Source organism: Umbelopsis ramanniana, assembly GCF_025399195.1.
Source record: "Umbelopsis ramanniana AG unplaced genomic scaffold K450scaffold_65, whole genome shotgun sequence".
NCBI classification, from domain to species: domain Eukaryota; kingdom Fungi; phylum Mucoromycota; class Umbelopsidomycetes; order Umbelopsidales; family Umbelopsidaceae; genus Umbelopsis; species Umbelopsis ramanniana.
In genome coordinates, this window is record NW_026252151.1 from 16,243 (window position 1) to 43,966 (window position 27,724).

The 27,724-nt window shown below is 43.6% G+C and overlaps 10 protein-coding genes across 10 annotated transcripts; 3 read left to right on the forward strand and 7 right to left on the reverse strand.

Moving 5' to 3' along the window:
* Positions 1 to 3,210, reverse strand: K450DRAFT_257032 (uncharacterized protein). The gene is made up of 15 exons (XM_051591593.1): positions 3,148 to 3,210; positions 2,961 to 3,082; positions 2,848 to 2,854; positions 2,628 to 2,783; positions 2,464 to 2,565; positions 2,251 to 2,384; positions 2,012 to 2,170; positions 1,572 to 1,888; positions 1,413 to 1,491; positions 1,259 to 1,300; positions 1,103 to 1,191; positions 749 to 1,022; positions 525 to 680; positions 333 to 453; positions 1 to 261 (listed from the first exon to the last, which is right to left on the reverse strand). Exons 1-15 carry the CDS (start codon positions 3,176 to 3,178, stop codon positions 56 to 58), a joined length of 1,995 nt encoding a protein of 664 aa, XP_051441386.1. The 5' UTR covers positions 3,179 to 3,210; the 3' UTR covers positions 1 to 55.
* Positions 3,211 to 3,219: 9 nt separating this feature from the next.
* On the reverse strand, positions 3,220 to 5,351 carry K450DRAFT_257042 (uncharacterized protein). The gene is made up of 2 exons (XM_051591594.1): positions 4,848 to 5,351; positions 3,220 to 4,743 (listed from the first exon to the last, which is right to left on the reverse strand). The coding sequence occupies exons 1-2, from the start codon at positions 5,053 to 5,055 to the stop codon at positions 3,380 to 3,382; spliced, it is 1,572 nt and encodes a 523-aa protein (XP_051441387.1). The 5' UTR covers positions 5,056 to 5,351; the 3' UTR covers positions 3,220 to 3,379.
* Positions 5,149 to 6,375, reverse strand: K450DRAFT_257043 (uncharacterized protein). Its single transcript, XM_051591595.1, has 3 exons — positions 5,825 to 6,375; positions 5,427 to 5,749; positions 5,149 to 5,351 (listed from the first exon to the last, which is right to left on the reverse strand). Exons 1-3 carry the CDS (start codon positions 6,278 to 6,280, stop codon positions 5,243 to 5,245), a joined length of 888 nt encoding a protein of 295 aa, XP_051441388.1. The 5' UTR covers positions 6,281 to 6,375; the 3' UTR covers positions 5,149 to 5,242.
* Positions 6,376 to 11,289: 4,914 nt separating this feature from the next.
* On the reverse strand, positions 11,290 to 13,185 carry K450DRAFT_302745 (uncharacterized protein). Its single transcript, XM_051593778.1, has 3 exons — positions 12,947 to 13,185; positions 12,362 to 12,837; positions 11,290 to 12,275 (listed from the first exon to the last, which is right to left on the reverse strand). Exons 1-3 carry the CDS (start codon positions 13,138 to 13,140, stop codon positions 11,563 to 11,565), a joined length of 1,383 nt encoding a protein of 460 aa, XP_051441389.1. The 5' UTR covers positions 13,141 to 13,185; the 3' UTR covers positions 11,290 to 11,562.
* A 158-nt stretch (positions 13,186 to 13,343) lies between these two features.
* On the reverse strand, positions 13,344 to 15,985 carry K450DRAFT_257052 (uncharacterized protein). Its single transcript, XM_051591596.1, has one exon. It carries the CDS (start codon positions 15,516 to 15,518, stop codon positions 13,680 to 13,682), a length of 1,839 nt encoding a protein of 612 aa, XP_051441390.1. The 5' UTR covers positions 15,519 to 15,985; the 3' UTR covers positions 13,344 to 13,679.
* Positions 15,986 to 16,118: 133 nt separating this feature from the next.
* K450DRAFT_257056 (uncharacterized protein) lies at positions 16,119 to 18,302 on the forward strand. The gene is made up of 4 exons (XM_051591597.1): positions 16,119 to 17,276; positions 17,407 to 17,461; positions 17,539 to 17,628; positions 17,744 to 18,302. The coding sequence occupies exons 1-4, from the start codon at positions 16,155 to 16,157 to the stop codon at positions 18,157 to 18,159; spliced, it is 1,683 nt and encodes a 560-aa protein (XP_051441391.1). The 5' UTR covers positions 16,119 to 16,154; the 3' UTR covers positions 18,160 to 18,302.
* A 12-nt stretch (positions 18,303 to 18,314) lies between these two features.
* On the reverse strand, positions 18,315 to 20,217 carry K450DRAFT_257062 (uncharacterized protein). The gene has a single exon (XM_051591598.1). The coding sequence runs from the start codon at positions 20,179 to 20,181 to the stop codon at positions 18,622 to 18,624; it is 1,560 nt and encodes a 519-aa protein (XP_051441392.1). The 5' UTR covers positions 20,182 to 20,217; the 3' UTR covers positions 18,315 to 18,621.
* A 657-nt stretch (positions 20,218 to 20,874) lies between these two features.
* Positions 20,875 to 23,496, reverse strand: K450DRAFT_257066 (uncharacterized protein). Its single transcript, XM_051591599.1, has 11 exons — positions 23,377 to 23,496; positions 23,162 to 23,311; positions 23,050 to 23,099; positions 22,870 to 22,987; positions 22,500 to 22,808; positions 22,341 to 22,429; positions 22,202 to 22,271; positions 22,046 to 22,124; positions 21,824 to 21,975; positions 21,279 to 21,728; positions 20,875 to 21,209 (listed from the first exon to the last, which is right to left on the reverse strand). Exons 1-11 carry the CDS (start codon positions 23,456 to 23,458, stop codon positions 21,082 to 21,084), a joined length of 1,677 nt encoding a protein of 558 aa, XP_051441393.1. The 5' UTR covers positions 23,459 to 23,496; the 3' UTR covers positions 20,875 to 21,081.
* Positions 23,497 to 23,573: 77 nt separating this feature from the next.
* K450DRAFT_257070 (uncharacterized protein) lies at positions 23,574 to 24,732 on the forward strand. Its single transcript, XM_051591600.1, has 4 exons — positions 23,574 to 23,665; positions 23,730 to 24,117; positions 24,185 to 24,455; positions 24,526 to 24,732. Exons 1-4 carry the CDS (start codon positions 23,607 to 23,609, stop codon positions 24,684 to 24,686), a joined length of 879 nt encoding a protein of 292 aa, XP_051441394.1. The 5' UTR covers positions 23,574 to 23,606; the 3' UTR covers positions 24,687 to 24,732.
* Positions 24,733 to 25,211: 479 nt separating this feature from the next.
* Positions 25,212 to 27,668, forward strand: K450DRAFT_192688 (uncharacterized protein). Its single transcript, XM_051584467.1, has 6 exons — positions 25,212 to 25,260; positions 25,333 to 25,806; positions 25,877 to 26,022; positions 26,085 to 26,234; positions 26,305 to 26,635; positions 26,701 to 27,668. The coding sequence occupies exons 1-6, from the start codon at positions 25,225 to 25,227 to the stop codon at positions 27,538 to 27,540; spliced, it is 1,977 nt and encodes a 658-aa protein (XP_051441395.1). The 5' UTR covers positions 25,212 to 25,224; the 3' UTR covers positions 27,541 to 27,668.
* The last annotated feature ends 56 nt before the right edge of the window (positions 27,669 to 27,724 follow it).

Sequence of the window (27,724 nt, forward strand, 5' to 3'; positions counted from 1 at the left end):
TAGAAAAAAAAATGAATACTCATATAACGCCACGTTCACCATTTCCATCACTTTATTACCACTTTTTCAAATTTAGTTTGGAGCTAGCAGGCTGACTACTAGAGGTTCTCGGTGGTAAAGACTTGCCAGTAGATGCTGGAGTAGTAGTAGTAGCAGCAGCAGCAGCATAGGCTGGTACCTCAGACTTAGCAGGAAGGGATGGTCGGTCCAACGACTTCAAGTCGTCTATAAATTGATTCGGCGTTATGATATGGGTGGATCCTATGGAAAATGAGGTCATTAGTTTAGTGAACAGTAGTGACTCTTCTTCATAATGCACTCAGTATACTCACCGATATACACTTCGCGATCATAGGCTTCAGCGAGCTCATAGGCGGATCTGATTTCAGAGTAGGTGATGCCGCCGGCTACAAAAATGATAATAGGAGGGCCTGAAGGAGGCTTGGGTCCAGCCTGCACACACACAACATCATGAGTTCACCCGTTGGGCGTTTTCATCCCTTCACTCAGATCGCTGTACTTACATTGCTTCCACCCGTCTTCTTGTGCCACTTGGTATGATACACTCGTAGTTGAGGGATTTGCTTTTTTCCAGTTTTAGTATCCTGGTTTTTGCTTTCCGGTTCAGCTACTCGAATCAAAGGGAATAAGCTGTGATCAATTGTTCCCTTCAGATGAGCCTATTGATACGCAAGCTGGGGTTAGGAGCCGCTCACTATTTAATTTTCTACGATACCACTGTACTTACTTCACTGACACGCTTAACCACAGGCACATAGCGAGAGAGATCAAATGGAACCTCTTGAGAGCTATCCTGCTTCTTCTTTTCCTTCTTTGACTTTTCGCCCTGTTTGTTGGCTGACTTTGACAGTTGGACCCCAAGAAGGGACAGATTATCAATGGCATCCTTGTATTCTTGATCAAGTCGAGCATGCGCCAAAAGGTTTTGCTTCTTATCTTCATCAACCTGGCCTTCCGAAGATGCTATCCATAACATGAGCAAACGGGTTTTGTCGTACTGGCTGCAAAGGATGAATGACGGTGAGCGGCCGTGTACACTTTTAGAAAGGCCAGCATGTCTAGCTGTTCTCCTGCTACAAACCTAGTATAAGGGTCATCCAAAACAGGCAACATCTCTTCCTCAATATGTTTGATGCTACCTCCATCTGGCGTTTCACCACAGGCAAGGTTCTAATCCCAAAAATAAAAGTTAGGCCATTGTTCGCTTTGTCACACCCCATGGAATACGATTTTTTACCTGCTGTGTCAAACCAATTGTGTCCAGGTTATGTGCATTGAACTCATTCATGCAATCAGCGGCGATGGTCATATGCGCAGAGTACTGATCGAAAAAGCAATACAGTGAGCAACGTAGATCATAAATGGGAATGTATGAAGTCCCGCAGCCATACCTTGGACTTCATTTCTTGAAATTGTGGCAAATTGGCCATCACCTCTTTCATGTCATTCAAACTTCGTACTTTGGACGAACTGGATGACGAGAACAAAGAATCGTATTAGCAAGCCATGGTATACCTTGCGGACAATCACCACCACCGCGTCATACGTACCCGCCAGAGCCTTTGTTCTGGGCAATGAATTCGTTAAAACTTTCAATAAGTCGCTCGGTGGTATTAGCAATATGCATGTGTCGTATAGATGTATAAACCGAGTCCTGCTCGTCCAGTACGATTTCCTTGGATGCCGTCAATCCATCCTCTTGGACATACTCGTACGAGTACTTTAAGCCTAATGGACTCTCCTCAACATTGAGCAAATCAGTCATCATAGCCTGATACGTGAATTCATTGAGGAATGGCGAAAGATGGTCAATCGTGCGATCCAGGATAATGAGAGTACCACGAGGAAGCGGAGGATCTCGCGATGGCTGGAAAAGGTGGCGAGCATGTAGCGCACATAAGGATTATCGAGAGATGTAAAAGTTTACCACAGACCAGAAAAAGGTCAGAATTGCGTATCAATACCAATCCATCAGGGGATCAAGACTTACCGGAAACTCAGGGTTCAATTTACAAAAATTATCGAGTTCTTGTTGTACAAGCTTGGCTAAATGCCATGGTATATTTCTGTTGACAGTACCCTTGACATCCAAAGGTCGATGATAACGGATCAAAGGATTTTCTCCCACAGTAGCACATACGGATAAGATCTTGTAGATGAGAACGTGCAGACGTGAGGCTACTGGTGGCAAATCAAAAGGGATCTAGACATTTGCCATTGATTTCTTACCTGCTTGGCAATGTCGTCCAAGTTGGCTTCCAATTTGCCAGCTGAGCTTGTTCGGTTACTGGATGCTGACTCCTTTCCGAACAAATGCGCAAAGTGATGATGACTATTTAAAGAGAATACGGCGGATTCTCGAACTGGTGATGTCAATTCATGTTAACAGCAGATCCAGCCGACCTTGTGTTTGGGCACATCCATTAAAACCTCAATACATACTGTAAAAGTCGACATACATTTCCTTCAATGACTGAATGTAGTTCGAAACGTCGGACACTCGCAATTTTCTGGTCAGCTCTTCAAACACCTTATTATCGAGACCTAAACATACCAGCCATCAGAATCAACGAAGTGTTCCGTTCTCACGCTTTTACCATACTTACCACTTGTGAAATGGACATGAGCAGCAGCATACATGGGACCGCCCTTTCTTGCGAAATCATCGACAAGTCGGGAAGCTGATTCGATGCAAGGCGTGAGGATATAAATGGCTTCGAGATTGGGGTAAGGTTGTCTTTGTTTTTCGATGTTTTCCACGACTAAAAATGTAGAGCGCATGGTTAACAGACGAATTGGTTTCGACTCTGTATAAATTTCACGTACGGGTCACCTGTAGAAGTCGGGTGCGGATAGGATTCAAGCAAAGGTGATGGATAAGTTCACATGGTTGTCTCGTCAAGCTGGACGAATGCCTTCGTTTGTAGCGAATCACTTACATTTTCTTCGAGAATATCGTACATCCTACAAGCCGAGCTAAGGATCTTCAGCGACCGGGAATCCACCACGACGATTTTCCACCGTCCAGCCGGCTGCACTGACTTGATAGTTTCCAGGAACCCTAAGTGGGGGGGAGCAACGTGGTTAGAGATATGGAACGGACGTGCGGCGTATATGACTACTCACGTCGCTTCAAGATTTCGTCAATGCCAATCATCTGTGAAGAAAGCTAACAAGTGGGTGGCAGTGGATGGAAAGGCGGAGTTTTCTATTTTGGGATGGATTTTTGAAAGCAGCGTTTCATTGATTGATTTGATATGGTAGTGCGTCTGGTTTATGGGTAAAGCGAATGAGAGAGTTCTATACATATGTGAATAAAGATATAATGAATACAGTAAGGAATGGAAATGAATGAAATTTAATAGTCAATCAGCATGGATTTAGGTCCATGCCATAGGTTGATAAGAACAGCGGCAGTGAGGATCATGGCAAATCGACACCACTTCCATATAGTTCTGAAAAAACTTCTCAAGAGTCTTCTCATCTTGCCACTGATGGCAGCTTTTCGTTTTGGAGCAAGGATGACTACGAGTCCATTGTCGTCAATGTCTTCCACTAGGTCGTCGCAATCGGGATATAAGCCAAACTCGGGTAAATCGAGCGGATCACTTGTACAGCTATCGGCAGGCGACCACAAGTCATCCTGTTCGAGGCGATTGATAAATTCAACCGCTTCATCGAGGATACTTGGATCGGTGATGCCATTGCCCGAGAGAATACTACTGAGGGCGTACTCGGCAGGGTTGTTGTAAAATGACAGGAGAGAGTCTTCGGTAGCTTGAGCAAAATCCAACATTCGCGAGATAGAGGAAGCATGACTGGGTGACGACATATTTTGGCTATTATGCGATATGCCTTTGAACCATTCACTTTCAAGTTCGCTCAAGAGCGTTTTCTTGTGCACGGAAGGATCTTTTTCGTTAATACCATTGTACTGGCTAGGTGTGGGGGTTTGATTAGGGGAGCTGATTTGCACGCCACGGTCACGTAGTTTCTGAACAAGATTGCGGTGTTCTTCCAAGGAATCATTCAACTCGGCAATATGACTGAATTGTCGATGATAGGCCTCTTGTAAGGAATCGTAATCTTCTTGGGTGAATTGGAAAGATTCAAATTGATCCTTTAAGAGACGCAAATCTCGAAATGTAGTGGAAAGTTTTGCTTCCAATTCCCATTTAGCGGCTTGTAATGAGGTATTTTCGATCTCGAGCTTGCCGACTTTTTCAAACATGTTTCCGATCAACTCGTATGATTCAGCCGATGGGCTTTCGGATTTTTCTGCCGCCTCGGCTTCTAATCTTCGTTGTCTTTCGGCAGCCTCTTTGTTCATGTCCTGGAGTTCCTGGATTTTCTGGGCGGCAATATTTAGATCGTCCTTCAATGCGGCGATTTCCGTCTCCAATTTCTTGGTAACTTTCTTATTGCTTTTTTCTAGGGTTTCGGCTTCTTCTAATGAAGCCTCTAGTCTACTGGTCAATTCGGCATTTTTGGTTTCCAAAACATCGATGATGGCATCTCGGGTGCTTTTGGAGGGTATCCTGCTGCTGCATTGATCATTTTCTTCAGACGTAGGTTCATGGGTGGCGCTAGGAGGAGTGGCGCTGGACGCCGAGGATTGATTTTGATACATATGAAGCTGTTGTAATAGGGTTTCATATTTGCTCTTCAATTGGATGTTATTTTCTAAAAGTGACTTTCCAATTTCTGCCGCTAATACCAGATCTAGGGGACAAGAAACAGGTACAAAGTGGTTCCCAAAATTAGTCATGGGAAATGTAGACAGTTTGCCACAAAACCAAAAAAAAAAAACAAAAAACAAAACCCACCACGTTCTTTGTCCTTCAAAGCGGTGTAGGCATTCTTCAGCATAGGAATTAAATCAGTAGGAGATTTTTCGACGATCCACGACATGGAGGATATGATAGAGTTGGTTGACATGGTGGGGGATGGAGGACCAGACGATGCCACAAGGGAAGCGGAGGATTTGACATTGGGTATATTGAGGGTGGGGCGTCTCTGCGCGGCCAATAACATTAGAATTTATGCAACAAAGTAATGACAGTGAGATTATAATGAGTGGAAAACCAACATGGGGTTTGGTTGGTAGAAGAAAAGGTGTGATAATAATTATTATTCACATGCGACCCAGCCAGCCCAAAAAATTCTATACGCTTTGTGCACACTCTTTCTTGCTTGGTTTATCACATGAGCTCACTCTATTCTAAAACTTCCACACTTGATTTTCGTCATAACCCATCATTTTCAACAGTCCTTGTACCTTGCCTTGGCTCCAGTCTCGCGCTCTATCTCCACTTACATGTCGTAACATTCTATCAGCATAGATAGGTTAGTACTCGTCCAAGGGAATGACCAAACACACCAATCAAAAATATATGTCTACTCACGCTTCCGGCCCGGACACAAAAACAAATATATCCGTATTGGGCGCGCCGTTGGTGCTAGGCACTGGTAAATGTTTGCGAACCATGTCCAACGATACATAACCATGATCTCCCCGCCATTGATCAGATGGGTGATCTAAAGTATAATGAATATCGAGTCTATCGGGGTGTTGTTTCTCGAGGTCTGCAAGTTCGTTTCGCAATAATATATCTTGTTCCGTCTTGTTAGCGTAGATCAAGGTCATTTTAGTTTGACACTCTTTGGGATCTGACAGAATGTGTCGTATCAGCTGATACATGGGGGTGATGCCTGTTCCACCAGCAATCTAAAGTAGGTGTGAGATCCCCCAGGTTAGGCATATTCCACAAATACGGTAAAAATGAATTATAGAGGAACAAACCATGGCAACGTGTTTATAGGCAGCTGTAGGGTATTCGAATTCCACCATGGGTCCTCGCACAAATACATCCTCGCCAGGCTTCGAGCGACACAACATTTTGGAAATCGACCCCTGTTCATATCGCTTCACCAGCAGGTCAATGTGACCGTCCACCGAGGGGTCATTAATGGGCGTGTACGGTCGCATGATTTGAATACTATCATCCTTGATGTACACTGAAGACGGCACAGGGAATGATCTAGGTTTTTTCTTCAATTCAAGTCGAAGCTTCCACGTGTCGTGCGTTACTTGACATTGAGAGTGGACTTTAAGTGGAATGTACCGGCCATTGTCCAAAATGCCATGCGACCGAGAATGCTCATTATAGTAGTATGCTGCACCGCCTAATGCTATAGAGGCTAATGCTGCCTTCCATATTGTCGATCGAGCTCCATGGGAGCCTGCCCTGGAGAACATTATACTGTTTTGTACGGTTGTGTCTATCGGAATTCTCTCCAAAAGTAAAATTTTTGAAAGATATTTTTTTCTCTGTCTGTTCTCGCAGGCCAGGCACAACCCCCATCACGGGAAATTTACCCTTATCATGAAGTACCAAAAAAAGTCAGTGCACACAATGGAAATTTTTCGAAACCACCACGTTGTAGATTTTTTAAAAAATGCAGGAGTGTATTGTGTTATTTTGTACAAAAAGTATAGCATATATACGTATGTGTCAGTTGATGTTTCGTGCATACCATAGGGGGTATCAATGTAAGAGAAAAACAAAATGGAAGAATAGATTGGGGAGATATGGTGGATATGGTATGAAATCACAGGTTCTTGCTGCTGGATGAGAAAGAAAACTTAGATAGGGGTGCAGCACTTGGGACACCAAGAGGTTATGAAAAATAAGTTGTGTTGTAAGCAGTAGTTTCGAGGAACTAGGCTCCCGGCAGTGAGATTTGGAATAACTCCCGACTTTCTATCAATTGGACCATTCACAGGTGATGCCAGATTGGATCGCTTGTTCAACTCAGTTGGGCGCTTTAGAGAAGATTTCGCCGGGATGATAGCTACTGGTGCAATTTTTGATGCTGGCATGAGAAGTCGGAAGAAGAGGAAGAAAGCGAAAGAAAAGAATGGCTCCTAATAAACAAGATCAGACGTGCGATAATGCCTGCTCGGAACATCGCTATTGCGGGTGTTTGAATTTTTTTTTTTATATTCCAAACCACCATGCACGTATTATTAGTTTTTTTTTCACTCATCTGGCTTTATGATTGAGAATATTCGGCTTCCGGTCCGTTCCATGTGGATTGGTTGGTTGGACTATTTACCGGTGGCTGGTTGTCGATTGTGTATCAATGAGCTTAGAGAACGAGGTACTATGGGCATCTCTATGTTCGTAGAAGCCAAGGGAGATAGGGGAAAGACTTACCCTAACATTACGATCGATACGTGCCGTAGATGACGAGAGAATCTTGGTATCTGACCGTACAAAATTATAGTGTCTTATCAACAACAAAGAAGACCGGAAGTTTAAAATTATCATGATCAGAGGCATATAGAGATAATTACCTTGGCCACCAAGATATCGTAGATAGACCGTTTGGTGATGGTCCTAGCCAAAAACATCAAAGTACTATGGCCATTCTAGAACTAGATTCTTCCTTGACACACCTTAATCGATATAAAGGCGGTATGTTTTTGTTTGTTGACTCACAGCAACGTGCAATGGTGATATGAATAACGTGCTGCGGTATTCCTCGCACGTTTTTTTTACTCAGTATGCGGCCATTTAAAAAACCAAGATCCCGATGACATTTGGCCAAAGTCCCCCCCCCAACGCTACAATGATACTATGCTTTTACACCCGCTTGGTATAATCAAATGGTAAACAAGAAAATATGTAAAGGTAAATTAATCTTGAGCTTATTCGTAATCAATGAAAGGGGAATGGGTTTATGAAATGAGAAAGAAAGATAAAAAAAAATTGTAATAGGATGATAAAGTGTGTGCAGATCAAAGCATGGAGGAGAGGTGGTATATGTTGTAGATAGATGAAATCATAGTAGAAAGAATATATCGCTATTGTGAGGGTGTGTGTGTTTGTACATGACCAATGAAATACTATATTATGTATAGACTCTGATCTCATGGTGTCCACTTTGCGAGTTCTTTTATCAATTCCAAGTTTTTACTATATAATCTCACCACCTCTTGTTCCATCTCTTTGATCTTGCTATCACGTCGCCAGTATTCAGCTTCGACTCCAGCCAGTTGCATTCGCCAATTACGCTCTCTGCTTTCCCATCGTTCGATGGTTTCGCTAGCCTGCGCATGCTCTTTGTGAAGTCTTTGTTCCAAAACTTGAATCTTTTCGTTAGCTTGTTTATACGTACTCTCCATTGTATATTCTAACTCCTTGATTTTATCTTCCAGCATATGCACGTGTCTGGCTGTTTGAAGATAGGCAATATCCTTATTGCGCTTTGAATTGGATTCATGTTGATCGGCCAAAAGTTTACGAAGTCGATTGAGTTCTTCCTCATGTTGCCGCTGTAAACGATCCAAAGCCGTCTGATGTACTTTTTGTTTAGAGGCAACGATCATTTCATGGTCCTTGATTTGGCGTGTGAGCTGTATCTTGATCAGCGAAATTTCACCTTCCCGTTCGGCCAATGAACTTTGTACGGCTGATAACACTGACTGAGTTTCCTGGTTCTGTTTTTGTGCTTTGCTCAATGCCATATCTAGTTCCATAACGTTTTGTTGCAAATGATTCATCGTTTCCACTGAGTTCTCGTTTTGGCTAGACAGCTCGTCGACTAGGGATTGGTGTTGATTTCCAAGTTTTCGGGTCTCAGACTTGGCAACCTCGGTTCTCAACTCCCATTCAGCCTTTTCCTTCTCGGCCTGAGCCACTCGCTTATCAGCTTTAGCCAATTCATCTTGCAGATAGTCGATTTTGTTTTTCACCATGTCATTTCCATTGACGCATTTCAGCATACTGCTCTCTAGTTTGGCATTGTCCATTTTGCTTTGCTTCAATTTGGCCACCACATTTTTGAGTTCAATCTTGAGCGCCTTGGCAGCTTCCACCGCTTTATGGCGTTCTTGTTCCATTTTGAGTGAGTTCAAGTCAGCCTCGTCCTTGAGAGCAATCAGCATTTGGACTTTTCGACCCTCCACTAAACTATCCGAGTCTTGGAAGTTGGTCCCGGTTTGACAGCTGGATTTCACAGACGTTTCAAGCTTTCGGATTTGGATGTCCTTGCGTTCACATTGCTGCTTCACATAAGACAGTTCTTCGTCCGCCGTAGAAACCTCGACTCTAAGACGATGAATTGTCTTCTCCATCTCTTCGTTCTCATACTTGAGACGTTCACATCGTTCGGAAATCTGATTGACATCGGGTTCTTGGCCAAGATAGATACTGGTTGTACCCTTGAGTTTCAAATCGCGAATCACTTGGTCTCGATCATCGATGGCCTTTTGAGCTGTAGCCAAAGCCTCTCGTTTACGGTTCTCTAGGACCTCAAGTTCCTGTTCCATCTTGGTACTCCATTGTGCGCGTTCAGTCTGGAGGTTGGCAGAAATTCTTGCAGCCTGCTGCACGGATTGCTCCAATTTGCGTTCCAATACTTGCACCTTGTGATCTTGATGTGAGGCAATATTTTGGGCTTGAGAAGTTTGTTCGCTCAGCATTCGATTCTCCTCCTCCAATTGCATGTTCTTCAATTTCAAATTTTGAATCAACTCATTCTGGGTAGCAAGCTGGAGAGAAAGTTGATGAATTTGATGATTTTGCAATTCTTGTTGTGTGACTAGTTGGTTTTCAGCCGTGATTAGTTTAGACCTAAGGATATGAGTGTTATCCTGTTCTTGGTCAATGGGTCCTACGGACTCAGTTGGGAAATGGTATGTATCCAACTGGCGACGTAGATGATGTAAAAAGGCAATTTGGTGGGTATGAATGGTATGTTCTTTTAAAAGGAGGGGTTGGGAGGGGTCGATTTGTTCATTGGTGTCCGACGGGTGGTGGTTTGCTAGCGAAATTAAGTATGAAGTGCCCTGCACATCACACTCATTTTGAAATTCTTCCACGACAGAATCGATCTTTTCAATTAACGATGCATGCATCGTCTGTTGCACGGAGATGGTGCCTTCCAGCCTTTGCTGATCGCGCTTCAGAATATCCACATCTTGAGTCAAATCGGAATACTTTTGTTGAAAAGACATCAATCGATCTACCAATTGACGGCGATTGAGGTGTTGGAACTCGTCCGACAGGTCTTTGGTAGATGTCAACGATTTTGGCAACACATTTTGCTGTTGCTGGTTGAAAAAATCGTCGATCCTAGCAATCATTTTTTGTCTCAATGGCAATGGAATGGAGTCAGCGGTCAATCGAACGTCAGAATCCTGGTCAAACTTCAATTTGGTCAAGTGTTGCTTCAACTCTGTGACCTGTCGCGATTGTTTCACTGCATCTTGTTGGGATAATCGAATATGCTCCTCCAGATTGCTGATGGTGTGAACAAGGTTGGTAGAGACACCGTTGATGGAAGATGGAATTTGATTGACATAGGTTGTATTGACAAAGAACGACTTGAGATCGGAGTGAGAAGGAACTGTGACCACCGTGTCTGTCTCGGACTCATCACCTTCACAAGTAGAATGAGGTGACAACTTCAATCGCGACAAGCTAGAGGTTGAGAATAGGCTATCTTCGTCATCATCATCTGTAGTGGTTGCAGCAGAATTGCGACGTTCAGAAAGAAGGGTGTCGCTCGCAAAGGAATCATGAGAAGAGCGAGTCATAAATGTTATTGATGGGAGAATGGGTGAAGGAATGATTTACTAGATATATATGATTTGGAAAAATGGTGAAAAATTGCAATGACGACCAAGTAAATGAAAGGGAAGGATGGTAAAAATCAAATTGACAACCAAAGAGTATACAAAAGGGAAAAAAAGAGGTGATCAATCTGCAAAGGTTTATGAGTAAAAAGAAAATGGACCCAAGCTGTCACTAGCCCAGCGTGGTCTCGCTTTGTTTTGTCCCTGCTTTCTGAAAAAGAAGCATCCCCTAGTACGAGATACGTTTTTGACCCTTGGTCTGGCTCAGCCAAGACCGTGGGCGTTCCCCATCGTATTCAATGACCCATGTCATTGTGCAACGCCAAACAGGATCGAGGAAATTATGGGTTTGTGTAATTGTATACATCATAATTCATGTGGGTTCATTGACAGAAAAAAAAATTTTTTTTTGGTGGGTAGCCATGAACACGACAAAGACTGTCTCATTCAATTATGATTTCCCCGTCTTCATGATATGTGTAATATTGGGGATTTTTTTCTTTATTAGCGCTCAATATGGTAACCTAGATAATCCCATCAGCCGAAAAGGAGTGCAAGGAGTGGGTGACGGGGGTTAGGCTTGGGTTGTTGGGCTGGGGCTAGAGAAGGATAATGGTAATAACCTTGCCTTAATCTGTTTTTTTTTTTTTTTATATGTCCAAGTGTTGCAATAAATGGACAAATCACAAAAGGAGAGGGGAGAACAAAGTGGAGAGAAGAATCATGGGATTCGGTATATATATATACAAGGAGGGAGATGACATGCAAAAAAAAAATCAAGGAGAGAGGGAGACAAATCAGAAGAAGTTAGGGAAAACCAGCAACCCATTTCTTCGGCTCAGCTCTGGAGGGTGTCTTTTTCTTTTTTCAAATCAAAAGAACGTGCTCCTTTCATTTCAAAGATTGTCAAACGTATGACTGGAATCGGCCGAGTACCCCGGCCAGGCGTACTCGGGCGCAGATAACGATGAAGACGACGCCGATGTGGAGTGGGTAGTAGCAGATGGGTGTTGGTACATTGTGGTGGGGATGTCTTGATGGGCGGTTTGATGCAAATAGGTCATGGAGGGCATGATGTGAGTGATATTTTCCAATGTTTTATCCATTGTAATGATGGTTTGTAGTTCCTGGCGAAGGTTTTGAGATACCCCTTTGATGGTATGCTGTAAACATTGACTGGCCTGGGTGTTTTCCGTAAAGTCACTACACTGAATCCACGAGATTAAACCATCCGCGGACGTAGCCATGTCATTGTCCATAAAAAACATGGGTGCTTGACGGAGGTCGAATATCAACAAGCCAGACACAGCATCATCGCATAGAGTGTATTTAATACTGCTTATCGAGTCAAATGGCAACTCAGCTTTGAAGAAATGACCACAGTCGGAAATATGCCAGCTGAAAGTGCGCTCTTGTAAATTGAACGAGCAGTATAAGTCGGCTTGCTGAAGTTTCATTCGATGCCAGGTACCAATGGTAAGTGAAAATGCCGTAAAAGGTTGACCGGAAAGCGCCAGAGACGGAGGTAGGGCTGTCGATCCTGCCGGTGAGATTGTCATCATTGGGTTATTAACGGAAGGCGTGGTGGTGGTATCTGGATATTCAGGGTCTAAATTTGGAGTCACAATAAATAAATTAGTTTTCGATAATTTTAAATTCCCAAAAGCCAGCCAATCCCACCAAGCACTGACTTACCTAAAGAGATTGAATGGCTTTCATTGCCTAAAGCAAGCGATATATCGTGTGCGTTGGGGGGTTCAGACATGTACGCCATTCGATATTGACTACCATCCATCGGGATGGGCGTACTGGTGCGCGAATGCCCTGGAGATGCTGTGTGCTCCGCGGCATAATGACCCATGCCATGCGGGTTGGTAGGATCAGGTTGCCACCCTGCTGGCCAGCCTGTTGAATGATATAAATGCGATGCCATGTTCGGTCTCATAGGATAAGTGGTGACCATGCCTGCGCTGTATGAGCGTGGAAATGTCATATTGGGTGGTAAAGAGGGTCGATGATAAGCCATGGCACTTCGAGGGTAATATCCCGGTGTTAAACTGTGTCGATGATAATAGGCCGATGTCTTGATAGCATCTTCTTGCGCTTGGATCTCTGCTTTTTTCTGGAGATGCTTGACTTTTGCTCTGCGATTTTGAAACCATATTTGTATACTGCGAGTAAAAACAAGGTTAATGACCCAAAACATAAATTAGTGAATTTATGTGGGGTTTATCTAAAGCATTAGTTAAAAAAAAAAAAAAAACCAACACCAACACCAACCTTCTCTCTGTCATATTGAGCCGCGCGGAAAGCTGCGCACGCAGTTTGCTGTTGGGGCTCACATTGACGGCAAAAGTGTCTTCGAGGATAGCCAGTTGCTCAGCGGTAGCTCTTGATCGTTTCTTTTGACTGGATGGGCTAGCGACACTAGATGTCTCTGATGAAATAGAAGATGGTTGGGAGGGATCGGCCATAAGATGAACAAGGGTTTAAAAAGGAGAGGAAGGTAGGCAGAGACGAAAGGAAGGAAAAGGAAAGGGAAGTAAGTGACTTTGGAAATGGGCATAGCTAATTATCACCGACTCACCCCGTTCAACCTGAAAGCCCGCTGCTGATCAAAAAATCCTGCTCATCAGGATTTTACTAAACGGAGCCCCCATTGACATTTTTGAAGCAAGTGCAAAACATCCATTTATTATTGTAGTAAGTGAGGACCCAACCCCCAATCATCGACTCTTTCCACACCAAATTCTCCCAAATAATCTTGTTCAGGTACAGTACAGAAAAAGGATAAGCAAAAACCAGGCATGTCAAAAGGTGCTTTGCTATGCTACGTACAAAATGGCCAAAATGACATTGAAACATGGCCAGCAATAGATGAAGCCAAGTGCAGCGGGAATGGAGTTTGCAATTTTTTTTTTTTTTTTAATTTGAAATGCAGCTCACGAGATCTGCGCTAATGATTGTCCAATCAAGTACGATCCGCGAGTCCGGGTACCACGTAGGGTTTCTGTCAGTCCCGTAACGTGGCATCTCCACGTTGAGGTAGAAAGCGGTAAGATGACAGAGTAGCTTTGGTGAAGTAGTCCAAGACAGAGGTTAAGAATGAGTCCAGTGCTCGAAACCAACGTTGTAACAGGTGGGTCTTGGGAACGATCTTTTTTATCTTGGTCGTGAAGAGAATGTGACCTCTACCAGTCCCGTCTGGGTTAATGCTTGATCTTGGCTGACTTGACCGTGAAGGCTGTTTCAAAACGACCCTTGGCTCCGTCGCCCGTGTACCTGTCGCTGACCCGTGTCGACCATTAGTGCACGTCTCTTTACTTAATGTTACAGGGCTGCCATCCACTTGAACGTCGTATTCACTCAACCACAGTTCCACACGGATTTCTTCCACACAGTCAATGTAGCATGGGCTTCCAACTTCCACTCCATAGATGCCTCTCTCTAGATGCGGTACATTGATCACTTCATATTCTTCTATGACGTCGCCTGCTACTCGAGTCTGCTTTCGAATGACTGCGTCCACGATTTCCTCTTGACCAATTTCACTAGGCAGCCGCTGTCCGGCATGATCGTACAGTTCTACGACGAAATAGTGTGTGTGGTCAACCGGATCCAGGGTAGTCCACATGGGATTTAGCTTTGCCTGGAAATATGGCACGTTGGTATCTAAGGACATATTTAACCATTTGGAACTCAGCCTGTCAGGTCGATTTTCTTCATCCTCGCCCCAACCTAACCATATAGTCATTATGGAAAATAGGGCTAGAAGAAGCATCATGAAGCTTTTTAGTGCCTTGATATTATCTGTTTCCGCTTGGCATCTTAGAATATGAACGTGCTTCGGCTTGGGAGGCGGCGAAAAATCGAGGGACGGAGTGACCTTGTCTGGCGTAAATGCCATGGTTGTCGTGGTAGTGAGGGCCGTCATAATTAGATTTTGCATGCATGGTGGATCAGCTTGTGTCAAGTTTTCCATTTGCCAAATTTCAGTGATTGCTTGGTTAATTTCTTGCTCAGACCAAGTTTGATCATGTTTGGGCACAAGAAATTTTATGCCTTCCTTTTGCAGTGCAGCTTGGCAACTTTCGCTAGGCTCTGCGTCAAGATGCGTTCCTAGAATAGGTAGGACCGCAGTATGCATGCTATTAAAGTGCTTCAGTAACTTGATAGATCGCTCTAATTTCGATGCTTCAGTGTCGATAAAGTAGACTATAATATCAATGGCGTGCGTGTCTAAACATGGAGGCTTTTTAGCGTCGAGTGGGCCAGATTTTTCCAACAAGTAGTCAATAATGGCTTCCGGTGCGGCAGACCAACGACAGTCAGTTTCAGTCACACTCAAAGGATGTTGGGACATCTGCGTCGACATGGACGGTGGTATCCGTGGAGATTCCTCTTCAGAGGTTTTCATCGTGCTACATGTGTTCATCGACAAGGTATTGATATCACCTAACTTATGCAACACGTTCATCTTTACTTCATCCGGCGCTTCGCCAATAAAGATCAACCGTAGTATTATAGGGACTGATGTATAAGTGTCCAATTCTTCCATTGTTATATCATCAGTCTGTACAGCATTGCAAGGAGGTGATGGTGGCGGTGACGGCTGCTGCAGGAAGTCCGTCATCACTGAATGAATTTGTGAGGCCATGGCCAACTGCTCAACCGTATTGACTATATCAAATTCGTTTAAATCCTCAAGTTCATACTGCTCTAACCACTGCAATGTAATTTTTGGTTTGCTTGGGTCTGTAGAGCCTGCCAATTTATCATGGCTCTCGTCGTCGGTATCGCCATCGGCGGCTGGCTCTGGTATGATTTTTAAACCTGAGCTCTCGTCTACCATTTTCGGTCAAGAGCAATGCGATGATAGAGATAGTTCTGTAGGTCGGAAGAAGAAAAAAAGAAAAGTCTTAATCTATATACTATGGATAAAAACCGAAATGACCCAAAACGAAAAGAAAAAAAGAGCAAGAAGCCATGGGTGGTGGCTATCTTCTTTTCTTTTACATACGTTTGATATCTACTCCAATACTGAATAAAGGGAGCTGGGAAATAGGAAGGGGATCGACAAGCTAAGCCAGTACGTATCTGATTACTGAAGGGAGTTGAATAGTAAAAAAACGAGGTGTTTTCGAACACAAGGCAGTTGTAGAATAGGTTGCGAAACGGTGTCTCGAGAGATTGAAAAGAAGAATCACTGCGATATCAAATTGAGGTTTCCAATAAATACCGGGAGTCTTTCAAGAAAGAAGTTTAAAATGACACTTTTTTTTTGTTCGTTGGCCTTTATCCCCTTTTTTTCGCTAGTTGATCATATGAGCACTTGCGTTTTCGCTGGTCAAAGCTCACGAGGCGTCTTTTTAAAAAAGCTGTGACGTAGTATTCGTTTGGAAGAATTCAATATTTTGCATGGCGAATGTGAAAGAAACTTCTTCTTTGTTCAGTTGTCTGACCTGTAGTCTTTCATACCTACTATCATATGGGAATTAGTTGGGCCGTAGATGCAAATCCATCGCAAGTGTATGACATGCCGCCAAGACCTGAACTATCCAGTAGAGGAACTATCGTGAACAGAGAGAAAGATCAGGTTGCTCATTATTATCGAGATGCGCAACGGTATCCATCTCAGTTCATGAATGAGTCTTCGTACCGGACTAGTGAAGGTGGTAGCTCGCGGGACCCTAGAATTTCTCATTATCAAAGCAGTACGAGAGAATCGACGAGAGGTTCGCATTCTAACTATTCATCACATGCTGGAAGTCACCATCGATTACAACCATCAGTTCATCGGTACCCTATCAAGCAACCTGATTTCTACTCCAGATCAACACACCATTCATCACCGACATCCTCTGTTTCTTCTTCTGACAGATATGAATCACCTACGCCTATGCCACAAAAACAATCAGGACGCCAAGATAAAGGCAAGGTATCGAGCAAATCCGTTGCAGGTTCATCTGGGTTTGATAACGATCGCTATGATACATCACACCGGAACGAAGACCGTCCAAAGATTTCGTCAAGAGAAACATCCAGAGAACCATTGAGAGAATCATCAAAAGAACCTACTGCTGCGCAAGTCGCAAAATGGGTCTCAGCATCACCGAAAGACTCTCGACAACTTGCAAAGTTCGCGTGTGGAAAAGGCGGTATCCTGAAAAACGGTCCAAAGACTTTGGCAGAGCGTGAAAATTTTGCTCAAGCCATCGAGAAAGACGAGATTTCTTGGGAAGCTCCAATGGTGTTGGCGGTTGACTTCGTTTATGACGTTCCTGTATTTCCATCACCGTCAGTCTCAACTTTAAAAAAGTCTGCTCCTCCTCCGCCTACCTCTGGTGATGAAGAACGTTCTCATAAGAAGTCAAGGATTGAACCCACTTCTACCGAATATGAAAGAGGCTCAAGCAAGCATTTAAGCTATGATAGATCTAAGGATGATCTTGAAAACAATTCGAGCAGAAACTCAAATATAGAACCATCTTCCAAGCTAGCAGCTTCTTCGAATGGTAGTGTAAGTGGTAATGCTGATGCTCATGTTGGCAGGATTTCAGCTACTACCAGTGCGTCAGCGGCCGTTCCGACATCCTCAACGGATTTAGTGGTAAGTGTTAATATCAATGAATGTAAATCATTAAACACATTATGAAGCAGGAGAATTCCTCTGGGAAATGAAAAGCCCACTTGAAAGCAAACGGGTGCAAATTTCTGACCCATTGTTACCCGTTTTTCAGCAGGTTTCCATACATCGAAAGATCAAGAATACCATTACGGTCATTAATGCTATCCGTAAGTACCTGGTGATCAACGCATTAATTGCGATGAATGCGCCTTCTCACCTCATGTTATCACTTCCTCTTTATTAGTCGAAGACGGCGGCTACTGCTACATGCCTTATCGAGCTTTTGAAAAGTCCTACGATCGCCTTCGGGTCAACATGTCTCCCGCCATGACTGGTACATTATAGTTCCCTTTGTTCTTGCTTTCATGTTTTTGCAACAGGTGATTTCTATCCTGTCTTTGGCTAATGGCACAGTCACTTATGTTTTTTTTTCTATGGATTCCTTTCAGGTGCTGAACTCAATCATGCTTTGCAAAGTGATCTCCAGACTGAAGTGTCAAGTCATGTCGTTTTAACAATGTTCCCTGGAAATCCATTAGCCAGATACATTCGCTTGAAAGTCAGAGACATCCAACACAGACGAAGTCAAGAGGACGATCACACTGAAGCATTCAGACGGCGATTCTTATCTGAGGCTAGTAAAATAGTTTTCCCCGGAACAATCATTAGCATCCATGCCCTTGTTTACCTGATGGAGTCGCTCAGACCTGATCCCTTGTCCGATGCAGCCGTCAGACATAGGTTGGGTCAAGTTGATTTATACGACTTTCTGATCAGCTCCTCGAGTGCTTGGGATGCTCATCACATGGGCCACTTTGATCGTGAATTAGTTGCCTTCAACCCACCAAAACCACCACATGTGTAAATAATGCAGCTCGCATCGTCATTTGCAAAACCAATAAGTACACACGCATGCATAAAATGTAGAAATAAACCTAAGAAAACACTCTTTTCCATACCATTCATTGCTGCATAACATCCTGGTTAGCCATCGATTGTAGGGTTGGTGATATGTATAACGACTGCCTCAAGGTATTCAATTAATATGGTAATCAAGGGTCAAATGGAGGCGCAAGTCAAAATAATAATAAAACAAAGCATTTAAAGGGGTTTTTATTTTACATGAAATCTTTGTGCATGGCTGCCTCAACAACCTGAAGAGCAATGGATACATTGTGCTTCAGTTCAGTTTGTTTTTCGTTTCCCTTCTTTTCATTTCTTCTTCTTCTTGCTATTTGGACTGGACAGATGGTCGAGGTGTTTGTATGCCTTCTGAATGCTTAAGCCAGACAAACACCCGCTCTTTTTTTTTTTTTTTTAACACAGATCACCTCCATCGTCGTGAGGGATTGACTGGCAAAGCTTCCATATGATAGTCATCAGAGTAAAGACTACGGGTTTCGTCTTCGAAATGATACTCAAAGGGATTTTGTTCACGAGGCGGCTCTCTGTATTCACGAACGTCAAGATCATTTAATGCATTTGCACTATCGTCGTCTCGATAGGGACTGTCCCTGTGATATGGTGGTTCGGGGGCGCCTGGAACATTAATTTGAACATGATCTTTTTCGGCGGCAGCAGCCATGTCCTTTTCTTGTTCAGATTCCTTGGCTATATCGGCCGCCAGTGTGGTACCGACGCCAGCACGAGTACCCCACCCGACTTCGTGCAACGTGAAGAGAGCATACACTTTCATGATGGCAAAGTAATAATTGAAAATCAGCCAAGCTGGTATATGAATGATATCCTGAGGTCGCTTGATGAAATGTGGGATAAGTTTCATAGCTCTGGTTAGCATCAACCATACAATGTAGGATATGGCAATGTTCCAACCGGGTAATGGGGGATTGGTAGGGCCAGCCTTGTCTTTTTGTTCAATGGCGAAGATACACACTAGAATGGGTCCAGACAGTAACGTGATGGGATTGAAAATTTTATCGACCATGGTGAAGGCAACATAGGGGTGTCGTCGCCAGATATAGCGTTCCGTAAACAAGGATCGAAAGTCAGAACGCCAGGTATTACGGGTCCATCTCAGAACCTGCTTAATAAACCGCCAATTATTCTTAAATGTGGAATACAATTCGGCTTCTGGTGTGACTTGAATGAATGTATTCCACCCATGTGAGACCATCCATCTTGTTAGATATTTATCATCACCCGAGTTGAGTGGGTATTTGCCCAGCCACAGGTCATTTGTAAACCCGTATTGAAATGCAGGATCTTTTAAAATCAAAGTCCTATAAGCGGCGGTACGACCAGACAGACAACAAACACCGCCGTCGATATGCGTTGACGCTGCCACTTCGATGTTTCGAATTGAGAGACGAAATCCAGCAAGCACTTCCCAAACCGTTTGATGGCCATTGGGATTGACTGCATGAACGGTTTGGCAAGTGCCTACACCACCCATTTTCAAGTCTTCAAAACATGCCAAGATATAATCCAGCATAGTAGGCTTCCAAATAGCATCATCATCTGCAAAAACCAGGATCTCAGTCGATGTAGCATTGATACCAGCTACCATTTGCAAGCGCTTGTTGGCTTTGGCTACCGTCAGCACTCGTATCTTGCTTGGATCCACTTCATTAGCTAGTTCCTGTAAAGGCCCTCGCATTTTTGTCTCGGTAATGATGATAATCTCTTTGGGTCGACAGGCAAGCCAACTTCGTGCAGCAATTTTGAATTCTTCACCAGCATCAATGGTTGGCACAATGATGGTCACGTCGTGTTCTGCTGTATACGTTGGGTATTCTTTGGGTTGTAATGGGCGGTATACAAACCATGCTAAGATTTTGATCGCATACCACAAGTATCTATAGAAACCAATGATGCCTAACGGGAGGAAGAAGGGTAATAGACCCAGATCGTTTGTCAAATACAACATGGTGGTATAGCAACGTCCCCAATGGACGAAGGTTAGGAGAGAAAAGGTAGAAGAGAATACCAGGATACTGAACGGAGCTCCTCGTTAAGTAAAATAGTGCTATTATTGCATGTGAGGTGGGGCTCAAACTTGGGGGGGGGGAGGAGAGGTTTTTTTTTTTCCATGGTGCCGCTTTCTTAGTAGACTGGTCTACTAGGCTATACATACATCGATCTGTTTGAATACCGCTCCAGTTGCAGTTTATACTATTGTTTCTCAAAAGTTCCTACAGTGCATGCCAATGCCTAAGAAAGCGGTGGTGTCTAATTGAAAAAATTCCTCAAATATGACACTTCGTTGGCTTGCAAGGCATTATCTGATGCGAATTGCCATTTTATTTCCAAGTGTGGAAAGCCCAATTTTAGATACAGGCGTCTAATTTGAGGCACAAACGGTTGCTGCTAATAATGCGGAGTTTACGGCTTCAGCTTCACAATGAACCATATCCACCGACAAATCAGATGCGTCCTCTCGAGCACGCATCGCTTGATCCCTTGACAATAGGGACCCGTATTGTTATTTCTTCGTCTTCCAAAAAGGAGTTGGTTTTTCAAGTGTTACTTGCATTCAAAAAAATCCCCAGTTCAACGCACCTCCTGCGTCCGCCTCATCATCGCTTTATGCATCGTTTTGTTATAATTAATACAAACGCAAAGCTGTGATAACGTCCATCGCGTGTGTATACACATGTTTCATAGCAATTAACTGCTTTTATTGTTTGAAAGCTCTACCATTATCTTGGTTTCACGAGTAGGTTACTCTTTGTAAAACGTCTGTTTATGGCAAAAAGTGTAACTGGAAGTGCCATTTATCCGGATATGCGTGCTATTATTGCTTTCAAGGGGACACATTGTGCCAGCTCTATTGTAAATGGAAGCTTTGGACTAATAGATCAGGTGATCCGTCCACGCTGTACTGGACTTCACAGTCAAGCTCGCGTGGGTTGTCAATGCCTTTATGGCAGGTGAAGATACCTTCGATGATAGTACCTATTCAAGTTATAAGCATTAGTTTTACATCCCCATATGCACTCTATACGCTTCCATACTGTCTTTTACCTTGTACAACGGCAATGGGATTATCCAGGACAAAGATAGTCTGCTTCCAATGTGTGTCTTCACCATGTGGGCCAGTCGTGAAGAACGTGTCGACACCTGGCTTACCGCCCTCTTGATCGAGTGGGACGTCATGTCCATCACGGGTGAACCAAGTGTCAAACCAGCCAACAAGTGCATAAATGGTGCCTTCTTTGCTAGCTGTCAATTTGAATTGTGATACAAAATCAAGCTGTGGTATGCTGATGGTTTGGAGAGGCAAGTCTTTGACGCATACAGCGTCAGTGATGATGGCTTCCTTTGAGACAAAGTCGACGATAGCTTCATTGACAATACTTTCTTTCATGGCGGACATTTTGAATCCATATACATCATCCCAGAAACAATGTCGGTCGTTTTTGACGTTCTCGTCGTCTAATCCTGCTATTAATATTCTTGTTTGGCTTGGAGCAACTAGGGTGGAGAATGGAGTGTTAGCGTAAAACAAAGAGAGTCGGCGCTGTCAATCTCATATCGCTTCCAGAAATAAGAACCCCCAAGAAACTTACGAATTCCGCCTGGTGCCAACCACCGATCACGAGCTACAAGTACTGAATCTAACATAGCCTCGAAAAGCAAGAAATAGCCCATCCATTCTGAGATGATAATGTCAACTTGCGGAACAGGCAAAGTAATTTCTTCAATTCTTCCTTGTAGTAAGCTGTCAACAGAATACAAAATATTAGACAGTTTTCCTTAAGCATTGAGGAATTTCAAAAGACAATACTTACGTGATGATACCATCCAATCCATTTTCCTTCACGTTTGCCTTTGCCTTTTCTATGATGGCCGAGTTGTCGACAGAGATAACTGATGGCAACATATTTCCACATTAGTCTGGTATTTGGAGACATCTCCCTAGGATCCTTTCAAAGTGACAAACCAACCTGTTTTCGCGCCTGCGCGAGCTGCAAACATGGATAAAATGCCTGTTCCGCAGCCGATGTCAAGAACAACCTGGAAAAACAAATTGGATATTAGGTCTAATCAGAATTGTAAACACAACAATCTTCGATCTAACGGTACCTTGTCTTTGAAGACATCCTTATTTTCGTAGATGAAATCTCTATATCCTTCAGTTCGCACTCGGTCCTTCAACATTTGTTCATGGATATCTATATTTACGACGGTCAGTCATTGTGATGCCCTGTTTCGGTAGCCATGCAGTCTCTCCGGCAAACTCACCATTTTGTGCATATGAGTTAAAGTAATAGTTGCCATCATCTTTGTGATCAGCTAATGCTGGACTACTTCGAACAGCAAGGCCATCTTCCTCCATAATCTGCTTGGTGATTTCGTCATCCAAAAACGTTTTCCGAACCATGTTTTGGTATTCTGCGAATTGATTGTGAAGGGCCTCGACGTGAGATTCGGCTTGTCGAAGTCGCTGAAGGAGATCACGTTCTAATTCTGTGGTAACTTTGATATCCTCCTTTGCTGCTGGAGTATCAAATTCGTCTTCGTTGTCGTCATCCAAATCAAGATCCTCAAAAGCTAGATACCATATGGTGTCAGCACATGCCGTCAAGAATCAAAATAAATCGAACCGTCCTACCATGAAGAAGAGCGTCCGATTCAAGGACGGGGGTGAGGTACTGGTCTTCCATCAAAAAATTCTCAGATCCAGTAATTGTCAATGGAAGGCTGTTGCCAAGTTCCTGATTGTTCATGACCTGTCAATCGAAACTTTAGCCATACGTTATAACAACCCGCTTTAAAACCTCCAACGGCATACCTCCTTGCGAATGTAGTTTATCAATCGAATGCATTGATAGAAATCCAATGCTGAATGACCGATTGTGTTAACGGGATAACATTGATCTGCTCGCAATAACTGTATCACTTACCATGTTGGTGTCTGGTCTTGACAAAATCAAACTTGTGTACGTCTTGGCAATGACGGAAGACATCGGATGCACTTCCAAACGACGAAGGACAGAACAAACATTTCATTTCTTCTTGTTCTTCCTCGCCTTCCCAGTCGTCCCAGTCTTCGTCTTTAAACGAGCATTCGAGTTGAGTGACAGAATTCGCAATTAGAGGCTCCATTCTTCACACTTACTGTTAGAATCGACTTCGGATTCCGTATATTGAGAAGTCGATGCTCTTCTCCAGTCGAGGTTCTTGAAATTATGGGATTCCATGCTTGAACGGTTTGAGTGAATGACAGCTTGCCGAAAAACTTTTTTTTTTTTTATTTCTGCTGCAAGACTTTTTTTTTTTTGCATTGAGCGTGTGGCTCGTGCGTGGCTGAATTTCAGGACGTTGTTCTTTTCCGCTGCCAACGAACCAATGGACGCCGACATTGAAGAGGGATTTGCAGACTATGCTACGTTAAAGCAGAAGAAAAGGTACGTAACGGTTTACGTCCGATTGTCTGAGGGAATGTACTCATTCTTATTTTCACTTTTCAAGAAAGGGAAAGGACATATCGTGGCAGGGACAGAAAGATTTCGAACCAGACGAATCTATTACTCAACACGAAAAACTACAAGCGTCACACGATGCCATGTTTGAAGCACTAACTGAGAAACGATTAGTGAGCACCAAAGGCATTTCGAAGGGTGTATTCGACCGTGACGCACAGCTGGTTCTCGTTCGTGCTCCCCGTGGCAATTATTTCCAAAGTATCGGACGATCCGTCAAAGGCACTCTCACGCTATATTTGGAAGAGGCGTGTTTCTTGATGAATGTTGGCCAGCTGCAGATTGAAGATTATGAAGGAAACAGTATCAGCTTTCGTGACTTGTACGTAGCTGTATTGAACTCGGCTGATGGCTGGTCCTCATTTGAGCGGTATCAGGTATAGATTACATTTACAATTGAGCCAAAGGTCTATCGTCTACTAAGTACGCCACTGGAAACTATAGACGTATGCGTATCTGAAAAGATTGGGATATCATGTTATACGAAGCGACGCCATCCTACCGATCTCACACAACGTGAACCATCACCCACTAACGTGGATGTTCCCAATCACCGCAATCGCTATCAAATACACCATCTCAACTGTTCGATCGATGATTGATAGAATGAAGAAGATGTGGCATATTGGATGTAGGACAAAGTTATTGTGGGTATGGCAGCGTGATCATACTGTCCATCCCTTGTTGCCACGTATTCAGTCACATTTCAATTATGGTACGATATTCATTTGTGCATAGAATCCATTCCCGTGAAGCATAACATAACGAATCTACCTCTAAATTAGCATCAATTTTTTCCGCTTTACGTATCATACCCTCCTCACAGTCACCGTATGTGCCATCGACTAGGCTACATGTAATTGATTACGATGTGCACAAGCCATTACCTACCTGGAAGAAAACCAATCCCGGACAACCAACCTATAGAGTATCAGTGTGCAGGTAAGAAATGGAATATACAGAAGGTCTCTAATACAAATAGCAAGCTGATAGTGAGCGTCTCTCAGAGCTAGTGATCCGTTTCCAACACCTCTTGGCTTGCGACAACTGTTGCATGACAATCGCATACTTTCTACACAACAAAAAAAAAAGTATCCCCTGATATCTGATAGCGATGAAAGCACGCTGGTTATATCAGTTGTTGATGGTTCTGAAGGAATATGCTCTTTTGTAAGATTTAACGACGAACCTCGTCCCAATTTATTGTAACGGTATGTCTCAAAGATGCCATGTAAACGAACCTGTGCTAGGTCATAGATTCTATTCCTTCCCAACTACCTTAATTTTGTACATATATATTGTTCTGGAACTTCTATAAAATATTATTTTTCGCTCTTGTATGAGCTCTCGCAGGCTATATGCTGTTGCAAATAATGACTTGTGCGTCGTTGGCGAAGAGTCATCTTGACAATAGCAGTCACGGTTTAAGATTTATGGTTTTTTTTGCGAGCGTGCCTGGCTGGATTCTTCTAACGTTAACAGCAATGTCCGATCCCAGTTTTAACAGAAGCCAGCTTGAGGTATGCTTGACTTGATATGAAAAGGCGTCTTATAATGATTGTGGCATGCTAACTTCTTGGGTCCGCTGACAGCAATTGATCAGCAGGCGATTCTTCTACGCCCCCGCTTTCTCCATCTATGGTGGTGTCGCCGGTCTTTATGACTATGGCCCGACAGGTTGCGCTCTCATGAGCAACATCATTCAGCTTTGGCGTAACCACTTTGTCCTCGAAGAAGAGATGCTCGAAGTTGACACCACTATCATGACACCTGCCGAAGTATTGAAGACCTCTGGTCACGTTGAGAAGTTCAGTGACTGGATGTGCAAGGATGTTAAGAATGGCGAGATCTTCCGTGCCGATCACTTGGTTGAGGCCGTTTTGGAAGCCAGACTTCAAGGCGACAAGGAAGCCAAGGCTGCTGCCTCTGGTGCTGCCCATGTTGAAACTCCCACCGCCACTGATCCAGCCACTGCTAAGAAGGCTTCCAAGAAGAAGAAGAGCAAGGTCGTTGTCGTTGAACTTAAGCCCGAAGAAAAGGCTGCTTATGAGGACATTTTGGCTAAGGTGAGAGAATCATCAATGGGAGTTGCCTTTGTAAATTGGATGTGATATTGACAACGCTTTGTTACCGTAGATCGACAACTTCGGTGGTCCAGAACTTGCCGAAATCATTACAAAGTGGAACATCAAGTCTCCAGAATCTGGTAACGACTTGACCGCTCCTCAAGAATTCAACCTTATGTTCGACAGCAGCATTGGTCCCACTGGTCACCTCAAGGGGTATGGATACTGTCTTTGCTTTTTACCATTTCATAAAACCGTAGTGTTAACATTTCTTAAAGCTACCTTCGACCAGAAACCGCTCAAGGTCAATTCCTCAACTTCAAGAAGCTTTTGGAATTCAACAACGATAAAATGCCTTTTGCCTCTGCTTCCATCGGTCGTTCCTTCCGTAACGAAATCTCGCCCAGATCTGGTCTCCTTCGTGTTCGGTAGGTTATTTGCGAACTATCCTTTTTTTATTTTTATCAAATGTACCATCCCTAACTTTGGATTATTCAGTGAATTCACCATGGCTGAAATTGAGCACTTTGTCGATCCCGAAAACAAAGACCACTCTCGATTCGATGATGTTAAGGATATCAAGTTGAACCTTTTGCCCGCCAAGGTCCAACTCGAAGGCAGCACTGCAATCACCGTCATGACCATCGGCGATGCTGTTGCACAAGGTGTTGTTGACAACAAGACCCTCGGTTATTTCCTTGGTCGTATCTACCTCTTCTTGATCAAGGTTGGCATCAACCCTGACAAGCTCCGATTCCGTCAACACATGAGCAACGAAATGGCTCATTATGCTTGCGACTGCTGGGATGCTGAAATCAAATCCAGCTATGTATGTGTGCTTACATGTTTAGAAAGCGTGAATTTCATTATTCTAACGTTTGATCTATTCTACAGGGTTGGATTGAATGTGTTGGCTGTGCTGATCGATCTGCCTACGATTTGACTGTCCACGCCAAGCGTACCAAGGAGAAGTTGGTTGTTCGTGAACAACTTGATGAGCCCAAGGTCATTGATAAGCTTCAGTTGGAAGTCAACAAGAAGGTGTTTGGTCCCAAGTTCAAGAAGAATGCTAAGACCGTCGAAGACGCCCTTTTGGCCCTTTCTGAAGATGGTCTCCAAAAGCTCAAGGATGAGTTGGATGCTTCAGAGAAGACCTCTATCAACGTCGAAGGTCAAGATTATGAACTCACCAAGACTGACATTTCCATCGAACGTGTTACTGTTACTGAGCACATTCGCGAATACACTCCCAACGTCATCGAGCCTTCATTCGGTCTTGGCCGTATTCTTTACTCCCTTTTGGAGCACGTCTGGTGGAAGCGTGACAACGATGAAGACCGCAATGTCTTGTCTTTCCCTGCTGTCGTTGCTCCCTACAAGTGCTGTCTCTTGCCCTTGTCCGGTAACTCAGTCTTCACCCCAGTTGTCCGCAACCTTTCACAACAACTCCGCGCAAAGAATATCTCCACGCGTACCGACGACAGCAAGGCTTCCATCGGTCGCAGATATGCTCGTAATGATGAACTTGGTATCCCATTCAGCGTCACTATTGATTTCCAGACTGTTGAAGATGGCACCGTCACTCTTCGTGAACGTGATTCTACCAAGCAGATTCGTGAAAAGATAGAAGTCATCCTTCAAGTTCTCAAGGAACTTTCAGAAGAAACCATCACTTGGGATAAGGTTGTTGCTACTTATCCTGCTTTCAGTGCTAAGGAAGGTGATGAGGAATAGATTAGTACTATATGGCTCACCCAAACCATGTTCTAAAATCCAAGATATTTCTTCGTTCTTTTATTGCTCTTCCCAAAAATATAAAGAGATAAAAAAAAAATGATCCATAGATACTTGCTGTTCTGGAGTAACTGATTGCGTTGAAATAAGCAGAGATGGGAGCAAATTGCAGAATAGCCATTTG

Bases quoted from the DNA above. Each gene is read 5' to 3' on its own strand.
- K450DRAFT_257032 (XM_051591593.1), bottom strand. From the start codon at position 3,178: ATGATTGGCATTGACGAAATCTTGAAGCGAC. The intron at 2,385-2,463 runs GTATGTATTGAG...TGACATCACCAG, and splicing joins AATGTATGTCGACTTTTACA to TTCGAGAATCCGCCGTATTC. The intron at 262-332 runs GTGAGTATACTG...CATTTTCCATAG, and splicing joins TGATCGCGAAGTGTATATCG to GATCCACCCATATCATAACG.
- K450DRAFT_257042 (XM_051591594.1), bottom strand. From the start codon at position 5,055: ATGTTATTGGCCGCGCAGAGACGCCCCACCCTCAATATACCCAATGTC. The intron at 4,744-4,847 runs GTGGGTTTTGTT...CTTGTCCCCTAG, and splicing joins TTTGAAGGACAAAGAACGTG to ATCTGGTATTAGCGGCAGAA.
- K450DRAFT_257043 (XM_051591595.1), bottom strand. From the start codon at position 6,280: ATGTTCTCCAGGGCAGGCTCCCATGGAGCTCGATCGACAATATGGAAG. The intron at 5,750-5,824 runs GTTTGTTCCTCT...CACCTACTTTAG, and splicing joins CCTATAAACACGTTGCCATG to ATTGCTGGTGGAACAGGCAT. The intron at 5,352-5,426 runs GTGAGTAGACAT...CTATGCTGATAG, and splicing joins TTTGTGTCCGGGCCGGAAGC to AATGTTACGACATGTAAGTG.
- K450DRAFT_302745 (XM_051593778.1), bottom strand. From the start codon at position 13,140: ATGGCCGATCCCTCCCAACCATCTTCTATTTCATCAGAGACATCTAGT. The intron at 12,838-12,946 runs GTTGGTGTTGGT...TTTTACTCGCAG, and splicing joins CTCAATATGACAGAGAGAAG to TATACAAATATGGTTTCAAA. The intron at 12,276-12,361 runs GTAAGTCAGTGC...CTCCAAATTTAG, and splicing joins AAGCCATTCAATCTCTTTAG to ACCCTGAATATCCAGATACC.
- K450DRAFT_257052 (XM_051591596.1), bottom strand. From the start codon at position 15,518: ATGGTAGACGAGAGCTCAGGTTTAAAAATCATACCAGAGCCAGCCGCC.
- K450DRAFT_257056 (XM_051591597.1), top strand. From the start codon at position 16,155: ATGGGAATTAGTTGGGCCGTAGATGCAAATCCATCGCAAGTGTATGAC. The intron at 17,277-17,406 runs GTAAGTGTTAAT...CCCGTTTTTCAG, and splicing joins CATCCTCAACGGATTTAGTG to CAGGTTTCCATACATCGAAA. The intron at 17,462-17,538 runs GTAAGTACCTGG...CCTCTTTATTAG, and splicing joins TACGGTCATTAATGCTATCC to TCGAAGACGGCGGCTACTGC.
- K450DRAFT_257062 (XM_051591598.1), bottom strand. From the start codon at position 20,181: ATGTTGTATTTGACAAACGATCTGGGTCTATTACCCTTCTTCCTCCCG.
- K450DRAFT_257066 (XM_051591599.1), bottom strand. From the start codon at position 23,458: ATGGAATCCCATAATTTCAAGAACCTCGACTGGAGAAGAGCATCGACT. The intron at 22,988-23,049 runs GTATGCCGTTGG...TTCGATTGACAG, and splicing joins TAAACTACATTCGCAAGGAG to GTCATGAACAATCAGGAACT. The intron at 21,976-22,045 runs GTAAGTATTGTC...TTCTGTTGACAG, and splicing joins GGATTGGATGGTATCATCAC to CTTACTACAAGGAAGAATTG.
- K450DRAFT_257070 (XM_051591600.1), top strand. From the start codon at position 23,607: ATGGACGCCGACATTGAAGAGGGATTTGCAGACTATGCTACGTTAAAG. The intron at 24,118-24,184 runs GTATAGATTACA...TGGAAACTATAG, and splicing joins CCTCATTTGAGCGGTATCAG to ACGTATGCGTATCTGAAAAG. The intron at 24,456-24,525 runs GTACGATATTCA...CCTCTAAATTAG, and splicing joins TCAGTCACATTTCAATTATG to CATCAATTTTTTCCGCTTTA.
- K450DRAFT_192688 (XM_051584467.1), top strand. From the start codon at position 25,225: ATGTCCGATCCCAGTTTTAACAGAAGCCAGCTTGAG. The intron at 26,023-26,084 runs GTATGGATACTG...CATTTCTTAAAG, and splicing joins CCCACTGGTCACCTCAAGGG to CTACCTTCGACCAGAAACCG. The intron at 26,636-26,700 runs GTATGTGTGCTT...TCTATTCTACAG, and splicing joins CTGAAATCAAATCCAGCTAT to GGTTGGATTGAATGTGTTGG.